General features: G+C 45.9%; 1 protein-coding gene across 1 annotated transcript in view; it reads right to left on the bottom strand.

The window, feature by feature from the left end:
* Positions 1-1,165: 1,165 nt before the first annotated feature.
* The window catches only part of erfl3 (Ets2 repressor factor like 3), a 72,720-nt gene continuing 59,453 nt past the window's right edge, over positions 1,166-14,432 (bottom strand). Inside the window, exons 3-5 of the mRNA XM_085423344.1 lie at positions 9,735-9,850; positions 8,421-9,568; positions 1,166-6,198 (exon numbers count right to left, since the gene is read on the bottom strand). Coding sequence (XP_085279470.1) covers positions 5,530-6,198; positions 8,421-9,568; positions 9,735-9,850 — 1,933 coding nt within the window. The 3' untranslated portion in view covers positions 1,166-5,529. The remainder of the gene's footprint in view (positions 6,199-8,420; positions 9,569-9,734; positions 9,851-14,432) is intronic.

Genomic DNA, 14,432 nt, shown 5'->3' with positions numbered 1-14,432 from the left:
AATTAAACCATCTAGACATGATTGAAATGCAGCCATCCAATTATTTTTTACTTGGTCTGCCACAAAGTGTTAGGCCGTGTAAAAGCACAGTGGGGTCAGCGGATGCTGAGGCTGATAGTTCTCAGAGGTCACCGACTTTCTGCAGAGTCAATCGCTACAGAGCTCAAAACCTCAGGTGACTGTCAGATTAGCTCAAGAACAGTGTGGAGACAGCTTCATGGAATAGGTTTCCATGGCGAGCAGGTGCATCCAAGCCTCAGATCACCAAACGCAATGCAAAGTGTCACATGCAGTGGTGTAAAGCACGCTGCCACCCGACTCTAGAGGAGTGGAGACATGTTCTCTGGAGGGGTAAATCACCCTTGTCCATCTGGCAATCTGATGGATGGTTGCCAGGGGAACGGCACTGCATTGTTATAAGTGTAGGGTTTGGCGGAGGAGGGATCACGGTGTGGGGTTGTTTTTTAGGAGTTAGGCTCGGCTCATTAGTGTCAGTGAAGGAAACTCTTAATGCTTCAGTATACCAAGACATTTTGGACAATTTCATGTTCCCAACTTTATGGGAACAGCTTGGCCCCTTCCTGTTCCAAGCAAGGTTCATAAAGACATGGATGTGCAAATTTGGTGTGGAAGAACTTGACTGGCCTCCACAAAGTCCCGACGTCAGCCTGACAGATCACCTTCATGATGAATTAGAGCGCAGACTGCGAGCCAGAACTTCACGTCTCAGTGTCTGACATCACAAATGTGCTTCTGGAAGAATGCACCTAAACTTTGTGGAAAGCCTTTCCAGGAAAGCTGAAGCTCTTTTAGCTGTAAAGGTTGGGTCGACATCAAATTAAACAATATGGATTAGGAATGGGATGTCAGTCAAGTTCATATGCATGTGAGGGCAGACGAGTGAATACTTTTTGGTAATATCTCGGTCCCCTGACGGCCAAAGAACAGCGTCTTTACTGTTTTAGAAACACTTTGCATTTATTATAATTAACTGTAATCCTGAAATACAAAAATCCCTTCTTTATGACTGGTGGCTCACTATGGATGAGACAAAAAGTGACGGGTTAATCTCTTTGTTTACAAATAACCAGGTAATAAAACTCCACTGTGGGGATTATGTGGCGTTAATAAAAATGAACGAAGAAGAAGAAACATAAACAAACACTTTGAGTTTGATATTGGGTTTTAACCAGTTTTAATTAACCCTGATTACAGCTTAATTACAAGTTTGGGGAAAAAAATAACATAAAAACACGAAAGAAGTGGAAAAATTCAATGTTACATCATGGTATTAACTCTTGTCTCCATCTGAGTGTTAGGTAATTGCTTGGGGGGGTGAAAGACTGAAAGATAGACCTTTACATGGTAAAACAATACATGTCTTTTAAAATGATACAACATCCCCCCTCAAAAAAAAAAAAGATAAAAAATATACAAGCAAGAGAGAGAAAAAGTAACATTATAAAATTAAAATTACAAGACAAAAAAAAAGGATAAACCCCCCCCAAATAATCCTCCACTGTCCCTCCCTCTCAAAACCCGATGTTATTTCTCTGTCAGCATCAAATATTAGACATTTTAGTTATATTACATCTGCAAAAACTAAAGACAGCAAAAGGGGGGGGGGGGGGTGTTGGAGGCTAGAAGGTTTGAAAACAGGGAATGGAGTTTGGGGTCGATCAACATCATCCAAAGTGATGTACACAACATAAAAAGCAACAGCTAACAGAGCCATGGAATAATAACAATAATAATATTAATCATCATCATCATAATGCCAGCTGGAGAGGTAAATAACCCAATGAGAACAATCACAACATCAGAAAAATAAACCGAGAAACCTTTTCTCCTTCTTCTAAATAGAGAAATGCAATCTTTGTGCTGTTTGTCTGCAGACCTGAAACAGGATGAGGGAGAGTCTGCGTCTCACCCAGACTCCGATCAATCGCTTTGCCCCCGCTATATATCGCGACAGTCAGATCGCGCTGCCGTTAGCAGGAAGTCTGACGGCGCCTGAAGCAGAGCGAGGAAAAAAATGAACAGCGAGAAGCGCGAATGAAAGAGAGAGAGAGCAGAGAAGAAAGAGAGACGGATGTCTTTCTGTTGCTGAGATATGAGAAGTAGTAGAAGTAAGGCAGCTGTCAGTTCAGATACAGACACAGGGCCTGGCGGGTGTGTGTGTGAGTGTGTGTGCGGGCTGTGACATGCTCCCGTCCAGACCACGGGGGTCTGAGGAGGAAATTCGATCAGCCCGGCTACACAGACCGCCTGCAGGCCATCTATCTCACAGCTCACCGCTATAGATCCGTCTTGTTGCTGGCCAGGCAGGAGACAGACCCCCACCCCCCGATCGGACGCCTGGCTGGATGCTGAAACATGTCACAAATATATGTGTTTCATGTGTGTGTGTCTGTGAGAATATGCATAGTTTGAGGAGAGGGTGTCCAACTGATTAACCCCATCCCCGAGCTGCTGTGAACTTTGGAGCATTGCCCTAACTGATCTAAGAGAAGAGACGGGATTACTACTCCACGAATAACCCGCTCACACACCCTCACACACTCCCAGGCAGCCTGCAGAGGTGGCCCAGGGCCAGAGGGGGGCTGGGAGCTGAAACCAGGGAGAACCCTGCTGAGGCGAGCTGGACTGCAGACAGGAAAGAGCAGAACGCTGCGAGCTGAAAGGGCAAGCTACGAGAAACAAAGTGAACAGCAGAGTGAACCACACATCTGACTCATTAGCAGTCTGCTCGAGTCCTGATGGGTTTTTTTCTTTTTTCTCGCCGTTCGTGTTCTTGTGATAGACTGGCCTGCGCTGTTTTTCCTCTGGCTTGTTTATCTATGAAACAAATGTACAAGAAAAACAAACAAACAAAAAAAAAACCCTGACCCACGCCCCCTCTGCATCTTCAGTCTGCCCTCCATGATACCATGTCACAGAAAAAAAAAATCCTGAATCAATCACGTCATCAAAACGCTTTTTAAAAGTTTACTTTTGTTTAATAATTTCCTTTAGAATATATAAAGATATAATCTGTATGTATGTTTGTTAGAGTTCAGTTTGCACTTTTGTACATGCTATAAAAACAAGGCATAGAGAGGCAGAGTGTGTGTGTGTGTGTGTGTGTGTGTGTGTGTGTGTGTGTGTGTGTGTGTGTGTGTGTGTGTGTGTGTGTGTGTGTGTGTGAGAGATGCTCCCTGCTCTCTCGAGCTCTCACACTCGTAGCTAACAGGCCCGCCAGCCTCACACGCCATCAGGACCTAAGAGGGTGATGCGCTACAGAGAGCCGGAGGTTTGGTCCGAGGGAGAGGGAGCATGCTGAAGGCAGTGCTGTGCGAATGTGTGTGTTTGCTGGTTTAGTTTAACACTATCTATGATTGTTAGACGAGCTCTAGCTGGTGAACTAAGTTTCTGTGCTGCTGAGGGAAATAATTTTCAGTGTACAAGCCATGTTAGGTGAGGTAAGAAGGCTGGTTAACAGCTTGCTGGAACCCCTGCAAAAACCCTTCTTCCTCCTCCTCCTCTTCTGCAGTCTTCTTCATCATTTTCCCCTCCTCACATCTCCCTGGGCTGAACTTGTGTCTGTGAGCAGAGTTGTGATATTTCCACAGGTGGTCCACAAGAGAAAGAAGGGCAGGACAGCAGAGAGACAGAAGGTTATGTGAAAGTCAGAAGCTCTCAGAGAAGAGTCAAAAAAAGTTTGTGTGTGTGGCAGTGAACAGATTTTGGTGTCCGTAGTCACTGAGTCCCATTCACTGTTGGCCTTTCTTTTTTTTTGTTGCTTTTTTTTTTGTGTGTGTGTGTTTGTGTGCGTGAATCCAATAAACGTACAGCAATAGGCTTCCCTGAGTGGAGTGGGCCAGTTTTAAGAGTCAGTCAGACAACACCCAGCACCCCACCGCCCCCACCCCCTCCCACCTGTATCAGTTTTAGAGACTTTTTCCTTTTGATCCAACAAACATGTTCACAGAGTGATCACTCTGAGTAGCCCTCCCTCCTCCCCTCACACTCTTCCCCCCCATGGTTTTAGATACAGGCACTTAAAGTCCCGTCAGTTTGTAGGAAAAAGTGGCATGGGTGTGCACATCATCATCATCATCATCATCCTGGATCGTCATTGGGGAGTGTGCGTGTGTGCATATGTGTGTGTCCCCTGAGGAAGGTGCTGACTGGCTGCTGATCCTACTGATGGGGGGGGGGGGGGGGGGGGGGGGGGTTGTGCTACAGGGGCAGGGCATCTGTTAGGAGGTGAACTTGATGATTCCAGGTCAGTCATACCATCGCTGTGCCTGGTGTGGCGTCTGAGTGAGTCCCTCCTGCACACGGCTGCGTCCCAGAAGAGCCCTGATCCAGATAAATGGTCTGGCTTTAGGTCTGACACAAAAAGAGGCAAGAGTTGGGCAGTCCAGGGCGTCAAATAGTGGCCTTTTTTTCTCTGTCTCCCCACAATTAAAGCTGCTTGCATTGCAGAGATATGCGTGAAGTGTCGTTTGGTATTGGTGCCTAACCCTTTTCTGCAAGTACTCTTGGTGCCTAAACCTCAACCGCGAGTAAAAATGAAACACAGAGCAACCAAACGGGTCAGCACGCAGAGTATCTTGTACTTTCCCCCACCACCAGGCTCGCTTTCGCCGGCAGAAAAAACCAAAAAAAACCAAACTCAAAGTCATTTCAAGACTGTGTACAAAGGTGATTTTCAAAGCAAGAGAGCAAACACGATTTAAGCGGTATTTCTATTCTCACTGCAGCAGTAAAGATGCGTCGCTGTTGTTGGAATAATGCTGACACGAATAAAAAAATTTGTTTTCTGCTTTTAGTTTTCAAACAAATGGTGTTCAAAGATATTTTTGAGGGTTGCAAATGTGAATGATTTGGTTTTTATTTTTCTTGTTTTTGGAGGGCAGTGCATCTTTTTCTGAGACGCAGGCTGTCTAAACCCGTTCAGTCACTACCAGGAACTCTGTATGCACTGTTTACACCAGGGGTAGAGAACTCCAGGCCTCTTGGGTCAGTGTCCTACAGGTTTTAGATATCACCCTGGGTCAACACACCTGAGTCAAATGATTAGTTCATTACCAGGCGGCTGGAGAACTTCAAGACATGTTGAGGAGGTAATTTAGCCATTTAAGTCAGCTGTGTTGGATCAAGGACACATCTAAAACCTGCAGGACACCGACCCTTGAGGCCTGGCGTTCCCCTACCCCTGGTTTACACTGTCTTGGTGTTATACAATGACTAAGAATAAACATAAACATTGCATCACGGACACCAAAAGAGACCTCACGCGCATCCGTCTGTGACACCAGCGGCTGACAAAATGGCCATATTTGGCACCCTGAGATGAGAAGGTGTCGGGCTGTCTTTGGGGCGTTACTTTCATGTGTATGTTGACGTGTGCTCTCGGGTCAGTGGAGGTTTCTTGATTCTAGTTTGTCAGTGTGAGGAGAGGGAATTACAGAGGAACCATTTACATACTCCTGCACCACCTCCTGCCCTGCTGGAGCAGTAGTGTTTGGACTGAGGCTCTCATCAGCAGTCTTTATTCTCCAGAGACAGCTGTGCAGTGGCGCGGTGCAGCTCGGCAGTCACCCTCCTGTGCAAGGCCAGGGGTGCTGCTAAAGAGCCTTCATACGCCAGCATAGGAGGACTGTCCCCGCCTCCGCTGCCCGTCCCATCCTCCTCCATCTCCATCTGTCCGTTACTTTGCCTCTCTCGCTCCCTCTCTTCCTCCGGTCGTACTTTTTTATCATCTGACTCCTCCTGCGAGGCCTCCATGCGCTGGTCCTCGCTCCAGCGCCTCTTGAAGCGCAGCTTGAGAGGAATGCACTTCGTCTGGGGAGCCCCCGCCACGGGTGGCTGAGATGGGGGTGTGCTGCTCTCCCCGGGCTCGGCGGGTTCGCTCTTGATGACGGGCAGCATGCGATGTACGCCGGAGTGCGTGTGCTGCGAGGTGAAGAAAGGCATCAGGCCGGGTGGAGGAGGAGCGGGGGCTTTGAACACATCTTCTTCTAAGTCCTCGTCGGTGTGGGGTTGTTGCTGGGCCCGGGCTGAGCCATTAGGAAGGTGGTGGTGGTCGGATGCTCTCGGGTGGCGAGGGGCGAAGAGCTCAAACTCTTCATCTCTTTCATCTGGGTCTTCATCGCTAATGTCAGTCACCTCCACCTCTTCCTCGGAGTCTATGTCAGAGATGGGCTCAACCTTCAAACAGAGGGACAAGGAAGTTGATCAAAAATGTAACTTAAAAAAGGATTGCTGTTGGTAATTAAATATATAAATCACAAATAAATACATAAATTTACTAATGCTTAAATCCCAACCTGACTTTAGTTGGGAGAGCTGACAGAGTATATAGAGTGACTCACTTTCATATTTATTGTTTTTTATATCCTTCATAGAGCTTGATTACATGCACGTTTAGTTTGTGAGCTGCAACTGGCCAGACTGACACAACTACAGTCATGCAGACTGACTGAGACTTCGCCCTGAACTGTAAAGCCAGCAGCAGCAATCCTGCTCTGGTGATCTGCGTACTCGAGGGACACTCTAACCAGAAGCTGCAGAAATAGGTATGCTGAGCTCACCAAGCAAAGCATAACAAGGACTACCATCTCCAGATACAAGACAGAGGAGTTTGAGTTCAGGAAGTTTCTCTCAGGTACTTAAAATCCTGAATTCCCTCAGGCTATTAGATGACTTTAACTCTGACGGGGTCATTTATATTCATTTTTCGATGACTGTTCATTTTTGGACACATCCTTGTAATCTATTTATTTTTCTTTCCTTTAACCTAGAGCTGGGCGATATGAGATTTTTTCATATCACGATATGTTTTTTTCATTTCAGGCGATAATGATATCTATCACGATATAAGCCAAATAACTATATTTGTAAGATTTAAATGTGCCGTTGCTCACAAGTAAAATGTGAAATAATCAGCAGCTTGTTTTTATTTAAATATTTATTTCCCATAATAAGTTCAACAGGGTAGATGTACTTAAGGAACATGAGACTTTTTCAGATAAATAAAGGCAAATATTGCAAACTACACAAAAGGCAGCCGCTAAAGCGTTTAAGTTTCAAAATAGAACAAACGAAACAGACTAAATTGTCAATTCCACTTAGAAACAAAATATTAATTCTAAAAATAAATCTTAGTTTGTTTTACAGAAGAACAGACAAAACTAACTTTTGTCAGTATCAAATAAACTGAGAACTAAAAGGAAATTCTCAATCTCTCCTTGTTGTATAGCTTAGCTTTTCAAACAGTTTTAACAGTTACTTTAGTCTGACAAAAGCCGAATGACGAATTAGCGCTTCCAGTCAGAGACTGAGGCTACGTCCACACGTACACGGGTGTTTTTGAAAACGGAGATTTTCCGTTTTCGTTTTAAAAAATAATCCCGTCCACACATAAAGGCAGAAATGAAGGAAAACGCTGCTATGAACATGCCAAAGCAGCAGGTGGCGCTAGATTCCTAACCGTGCAGAAATGTTGGCCAATCAGAAGTCTAGAAGCCTCGGTGGGAAAAAGTAAACAAAGCTGGGGCATAGAAGCAGACCCGAGTCGTATGTGTGGACGGACAGTAACTGTGTGTATATGTAAGCATTTAAACACTGCAGAGTAGAATTAACAGTAACAGTATTGTAGAAATTCATTTCACCGAAACAATAACGTGGCGCAGTGTGACGCATGCACCAGTTTATTGTATTTCCAGACTTGCTTTCGTGCCGAGTAGCGTGCAATTTACAGTGCACGCTACTCTGTTTTTTGTCAGACTTGAAATAGCCGAAATACCTTCACACTACGGAACTTCTATGGCTCTTCCGTTCGACAATCTCTCCCGCATTGGAACCGTCATCTGTTTTCTCTTCGGTCACGCTCGGTTGATTTTTCTAGTCGGCACACTCATTTCCTCCATTACGCGCTGGCTCCATTACCCACTGCCTGCTTCCCAAACAAACACACGTGCGGCTTGGCACTTGTGCTGTACGTAACAAGTCACGCGGCTGCGGCTGTGATTGGTTCGGCTCTGCGCTACTTAGTTTGGATTGGCTGACCTTTTTTTAAAAAAAATTTTTATTTTAAGAGGACAAGAGCGGCGAAGTCTATCGCGATAGCTTAATTTCTCTATCGAGTAAAAGTTATATCGCGATACATATCGTTATCGTTCTATCGCCCAGCTCTACTTTAACGTCATTATTTATCATTCTGTTCCTTAAAAAGCAACTGTGATTAGTGTGTAAGGACTGTGAGTCGTGTGGGTAAGCTGCAAACGAAATGCTTGTGTTTGGGTTTAATAAAGTTATCTCAATCAGAAACAAAATACCAGCCCATGCTCTCTCTGAAACACACGTAGCCACAAACAAAGTCTAAATCACTGGGAACTGTGGGAATGTGAGCGATGTTTGGGTCTGGGTACCTTTATCTTGGGAAGTCCCGCGCTGTTTAGAGATTGTGTTGACGAGGAGGCGGAGATGAGCCCGGAGCCACTGGCAGAGCTCAAGTCACTGCCGAATGACAGCGAGGAGCCCAGGCCAGAGGTGGAGGACATGGACCCGGATCCTGAACCCGAGGACAGTGAGCTCTGCCTGGCTTTACTCTGGCTCTGCCCCTCCCTCTGCTTCCTGCCCAGTGGAGGCGGCTGCAGCTTGAACTTGAAGGGGGACATGTGCGGCGGCTCCTCACCAAGGTGAAGTGAATGATGCATGGGGTGGGAATGTGGGTGAGGGTGAGCAGAGTGAGGATGCGGGTGGTGGTGGGTCGGGTGACCCAGAGGTGGATGGTGGTGCCGGTCTCCTCCCCTCTCGCCTCCCCCCACAGTCGAGGCTCTCTCCGCCCTCTCGGCCGCTCCTCTCTCTGCAGTCAGACCGGCCTTGTCGGGCCGGTGGGGCTGGGGGATGACGATGTTGGGGTACTGGAGGAAAGCTCTGGGGCTGAGGCCATAGTTGTACACCGACTGGGTGTGGGCCTGCAGGTAGCGCTTCATGTCCTCTGGGTTAAAGGAGAAGTGAGAGCCTAACATGGGTGATAGGGTGGGCGAGGGAGTGTAGGGGAGGTGAGATGTGGGGGTCATGGAGAGTGCAGGAGACAAAGGTGGAGCTAGAAGGCTTGCTCCTCCTGGACCTGGCAGGGGGGAAGCAGGGAAGGGGGACAGGGGCTCTGGGTGGATGCGGTGTGCTGCCGGGCCACGGGAGCCTGGATGCCCTGCAGGGTTACCCGGCCCTCCGTACATGCGGAACAGGGCTTCATGAGAAGCCAAACGGGGGTGGATGATGCTCCGGTAGCCTCCTCCACCACCACCTGGCCCTCCTCCACTCACAACTCTCTCCCCCCTCTCCTCTCCTGCTCCCGTGTTACCCTCCTCGATCTCAGAATTGGCTGAAGTGCCGTCGCTGCAGTCGCTGACAGAGCCACGGGCCATTCGTCGGGCCACGGAGCTGAACATGCCACCGGGGCTGCGCAGGTCCTCGTTAGGGGAGAGGACTTCAGATGGGGTGGAAGGAGGGAAGCGGAAGTGGGTCCCTGCACCGGTGGGCACAGGAGGGGCACTCTGAGGAACGCTACTTCCTGTAGATGTAAAAGGCAAGAGAGAGAAGATAAGAAAAAGAGTAAAAAAGACGGGCAGAGTACAGAGAAATGAATTGCAGTGCTCTCTTGTATAATCCCATGTAGTCATGCCATCCTATTGTGGGATTAGGAGATATTTACACACGCACACACAGACGAGGCTTACCAGTGGAGCTCATATCAATGAAGGGGTAGTTGACCAAAACCAGTTTGTTGAAGTTAAACTTGTAGGTGAACCTTTTCCCTTTGGTCTTATGAAGGATCCTCTTGTTGTAGTAATATCTGTAAAACAGAAGGAGAAAACTAAAATCAAACACAGCATACAAAACATTTCATTCCAAAATAAGCTCCTCGTGTTTAAAACACTATTTTGTGCTTCTGATCTTTAAGGCCATGTCAGATGAGCTTGCACAGTCAAGCACACACTTTAATAAGCGAGTCTTTCATGCGCCCCCCCCCCCCCTCATCATGACAGATATTAGAGAGTGTTGCATGACATTTGCACAAAGCAGACACAGAAAGGAGGAGGAGGAGGAGGATGGGATGGGAAGCAAAAAGGATGAGGATACACTGAGCTGAGGAACAGCACTGTGAAGTTGTGCGTCAGGATAAGAAAATAATTAAAAGATCAGCAGCCAGCGTAAGCAGCGCTGGGCTGTTCTGAATCTGCATTTAACAGGTGTGCATGCAGGGCAGCATTTGTGTTTAACCCTTTAAAGCCCGAACCATGACATAATTGCCAAAAATGTAAAGTTTTTAAAAATGGAGTATCTATTGCCTCTTATGACAAATTTGAAGAAAAGAGAAGAAAAAAGACTAGAACAAAAAGGAAGCAAACAAAACGTTCTTAGTCAAGAGAAAAGTAAGAGCACCAAGAAGAAGCATGTTTACACTGAGGGCAACTTGAACTCCTGACCTTACGCTCTAAAAAACAGATCTCCAGATGGATGGATTTTCTCCCCACCCCTAGTGAATAAAGTTACTTTTTGCGAGTTGTTATCACGTCTAAATAGAAGAAACAGCTTTCACCAAAATGCTTGGTGAGAGCTGGTGTGTCTGGACTTTTATTGTACTCGGAAACAATGTCAACATCTGTCCAGCTACGTTTCAGTTTCTGCCGCTGAGATAATCCTGCTGCTTCAACCGTCTTTGCTAGCAATCAAAAAAAAAAAGGTCAGGTATTATGAAAAAAGCATCTTTTAAGTTCAGATGCGGTCAGATGAGTGGTCTCTCTCTCACACACACACACACATACACATACACAACTCATTCTCATCTTTCATTTTTGCTGGTGGACCTGTCTCTTTATATAACAGCAAAGCAAAGCCACCAATAATTCAGCCCATCTTTATCTGTTTATGTAATGGCCATTCTCTCAGTTTTTTTCATGCTTTTTCTCTCTCCCATGGCTCCTGCCTACAGTGCAAGGCTCGATTTTTATTAACCTTTGTCCAGCTACAGCTCTTTATGTAACATCTCTCTGCTTTCTTCCTCGGATCCACACTCACTTTATGTAACCTCTAGATCCCTGGCTGACAACCCTCACACACCGAGGGAAACCGAGCGAAAGAAAGAGGAGGAGAAAGGAAAAAAAAACCCTGATGTGTTGATCCGTCAGGGTGGGAGGGGCGAAGAAAACAAGCCAGATCACCAAAACTACCACCTGTCCTTCTCACCACTATCCCTGGTGATTAAACACAGGGTTTAACCACACTGCCCTTTTCTCCTGTCTGCATGCCTACCTGCTTTTATAGTGCTAGACTAGCCGCTTTCTCTTCCTCCACCATGGCACATGATAAGTGATGAGTGCTGGCAAAGATAGGGGCTTCAGGGTATGTAGGTAATGTTGAGTTAATCAGAGCCCAGTGACTATCGTTACACTGAATGGTAGTTATCGAGACGGCGCTGTGTGCCGGTGTCTGTTGCCCTTCACCCCCTCTTATTATGCTTATTACTCAGACTTGTTGGACCGTTTTTTACTCTGGGAACAGACTATTGCTCTTTTTCACTTGTTCTCCCCTCCTCCTTCTCCCTTTATCCTACCGATACCCCCTGTCTCCCTCTTTCTCTCATCAATCCGCCTCCCCCCTCTTTATCCTGCCCTCTCCACTCATCCCCTGAGGCAGTGGGAGAGAGGAGAGAGAGAGAGAGGGAGAGGGAGAAAAGAGACAAGACAAGCCAGCACTGTTGAAAACATTGTTTACGCCAGGCACAAAGCAGCATGTAATTTCTGCTCTAGGGGAGACACTCACAAGGGCCGGGAAGGAGGGGGAAGGAGGGGGACGGACGGACAGAGACAGGCGGGCAGGAAGTGAAGCAGAATTAAAACCACAACAGGCTTGTGATTGAATTAGCTGATGATAGAAAAAGTCAATGCGATGTGCTGCGGCCCACATAGGGTCCAATATAAATACAGAGAAAACAAACAAAGTCGCATGCATCTAAAATACACTCAGCAGCAAGGACATAAAACCTCGAATGTGAATGACAAACGTTTATTGATAGTGAAGACGACAAATGAATGATAGGTGAGGGAGGCCACTGCGGTTTTGGGGAAGGACTGGTGGATCATGCTGATATCTATGAGAGGATGGCAACAAATAGAAACAAAAGGAAAGGACCAGGGTCGTATAAGTATGACAATAAGTGAAGTGTTTGGTTCCCCCTCCTAATGTCAGATAAACTATGTTCAGTATGGGGTGAGGGGAGGAAGACAGCACAAAAGACACAATGTGGAAAAGAGCCAGAGATTAATAATAACTAATGATTAAATGCAGAGTGGTGTATCAACACAGTGAAAAGAGATGAGTTAAGAAGAACATTCATCAGCATGGGAAGCCCCCAGCAGCCTCGGCTTATTGAAGCATATTTTTGACAGTTTATCAAAGAAGGCTATCTGCTGTATGTTCACCTAGGTATGTAAGAAACATCTAGGCAAAACTGTTACTGAACAGAGGTGGTGGCATGGGACACCAACGATCAGTCTCAAAATCTCTTCCCAGGCAATTCAACCCTGGCTCACAGTCACTGAGGTCACAATCATGTGACCTTAATGACTCACATGATGGCAGGGTGGGTCAATGACGCTCAGGACCACCTACAAAGTGACAACCTCATTAGAGTTTAAATACCTGGGACTCACCATCAGCTTTTATGACTGACAGTGCCTTTCAGATGAGAACGCCTTTAGTCTAGTTGGGTCATTTCATCATAAATAATCATGGGTCTTCTGCTCGACCGTCTCCAATTTGCCTAAAAATGTCATAGATTGGCTGTATAACTAACCAAATAACTCTAACTTTAACCAACTAAGTTTTGGTACCTAAACATAACCATTGAGTGGATGTTAAAGTTAGAAATTAAGTGCACGAGTTCTGGGCTGTTAACTGTTGCAGGTCTGTTAAACGTGGCCGAGGCCGCAGGAGGAGCTGCGATCCAAGATTCATCATCTGCAGAAGTGATTACACCACCAGAGGGAGGAGGACTTCACAGTCATGAGTTTTTTGAGTCATTTAAGATGCTGAAATGTGAAATCTAAGGTTTTATTCTTCACTGTGTTTGTGCTACTAACAAAAAGGTATGACTTCATTCATTGTGCTACGATGTGACTTAGACCTAAATATAAAAAATGTCACAAACATTGTTACACCTGAGCTCACAAGCTGTGGTTTTGATGCAGCTCTATCAAATGTCACATTTATTTCTTTAAAATTATTTTTGGACTTCTTATTAATACATCCTGACTTAGAGAACATTTTTGTTTTGTCCACGTTCTTTATTATACTCATAATAAACTCGGCATAACAGTCAAATCCTCGAGAAGTTTGCCTCTACATAAGGATTCAAAAGGTCTTTTTCTTCCTGGAAATTATACTTTTACTACCATCTTTGCCTCCTACACATTTGAAATGGGGGATCGTTTGACTTTCCCTCTCAAGTCTCTGATGTTACAAGGGTACATAAAGCTGAAATGCAGGGTTGGAAATAGAACAACTTTCCATGTGCTCTGAATGAAGCTGCGTTTAGAGCACATGGTCACCCGGTCTTTCTCCAAGCCCACCCCCCTGCGCCGTCATACAGGCAGACAGTCTTTGAAGAGCATTTGAACTCACTTCAAAAGAGAAGAAAGAGATTCTTTGAGTGCCTGTGTTTAGCTGCCCACCGCACTTGCCTTACACGCACAAATGCATGCATGCACACACACATTTCTATTGTATCCTGTGCCATCTCATTCAGACATACTCAAACGCAGGGGTGGATGTGTGCCCCCACTCCAGCATGTATCATCCAGGAGATACAGCTTTATCCCATTCCCTGTTCTACCAAAAGAGTAGATTGAACAATCAGTGCGAGCATGGATTTAGGCAAAGCCTTCGGGGAAACAGAGGGGGAGGCTTTCAACTCACTTGTTACTGCGAGTGATTCTAGGCCAGGGATTATGGCTGCGATTACACAGACGTGCTGGGGTCCAAAACATTATGATCAAAGCATGGAAACACACACCGGAGTGCAGCAACTAAATACCAATGAACGGACAGAGAAATTTCAGAAACCCGTACTTGAAACCATGTTTTTACAAAGCAACCCTTTCCAGGTCCTTTTGGGGGGACCTGAGGTGTTCACAGGTCAGATGAGATGTATAATCTCTCTAAAGGGTCCTGGGTCTCTTCCCAGTTTGGTTTGCCTGGAAAACCTCCAGAAAGAAGCACCCAAATATCTAATCTATGGAGGAATCTCGTTGGGACCTCTTGTATTTAGGAGCTTATTCTTTTGGACATTCACAAAATCTCATGACCAGAGGTTAGGGGTGGAACTTTCTTTGTATCATTTATCCAAGCACTGATTTTCCTTAATGCTTAAATTC

Source organism: Rhamphochromis longiceps, linkage group LG11 (genome assembly GCF_057381845.1).
Source record: "Rhamphochromis longiceps isolate RC_006_pf linkage group LG11, R_longiceps_female_GT1.1, whole genome shotgun sequence".
NCBI lineage: Eukaryota > Metazoa > Chordata > Actinopteri > Cichliformes > Cichlidae > Rhamphochromis > Rhamphochromis longiceps.
This window is presented reverse-complemented; position numbering and strand designations above follow the sequence as displayed.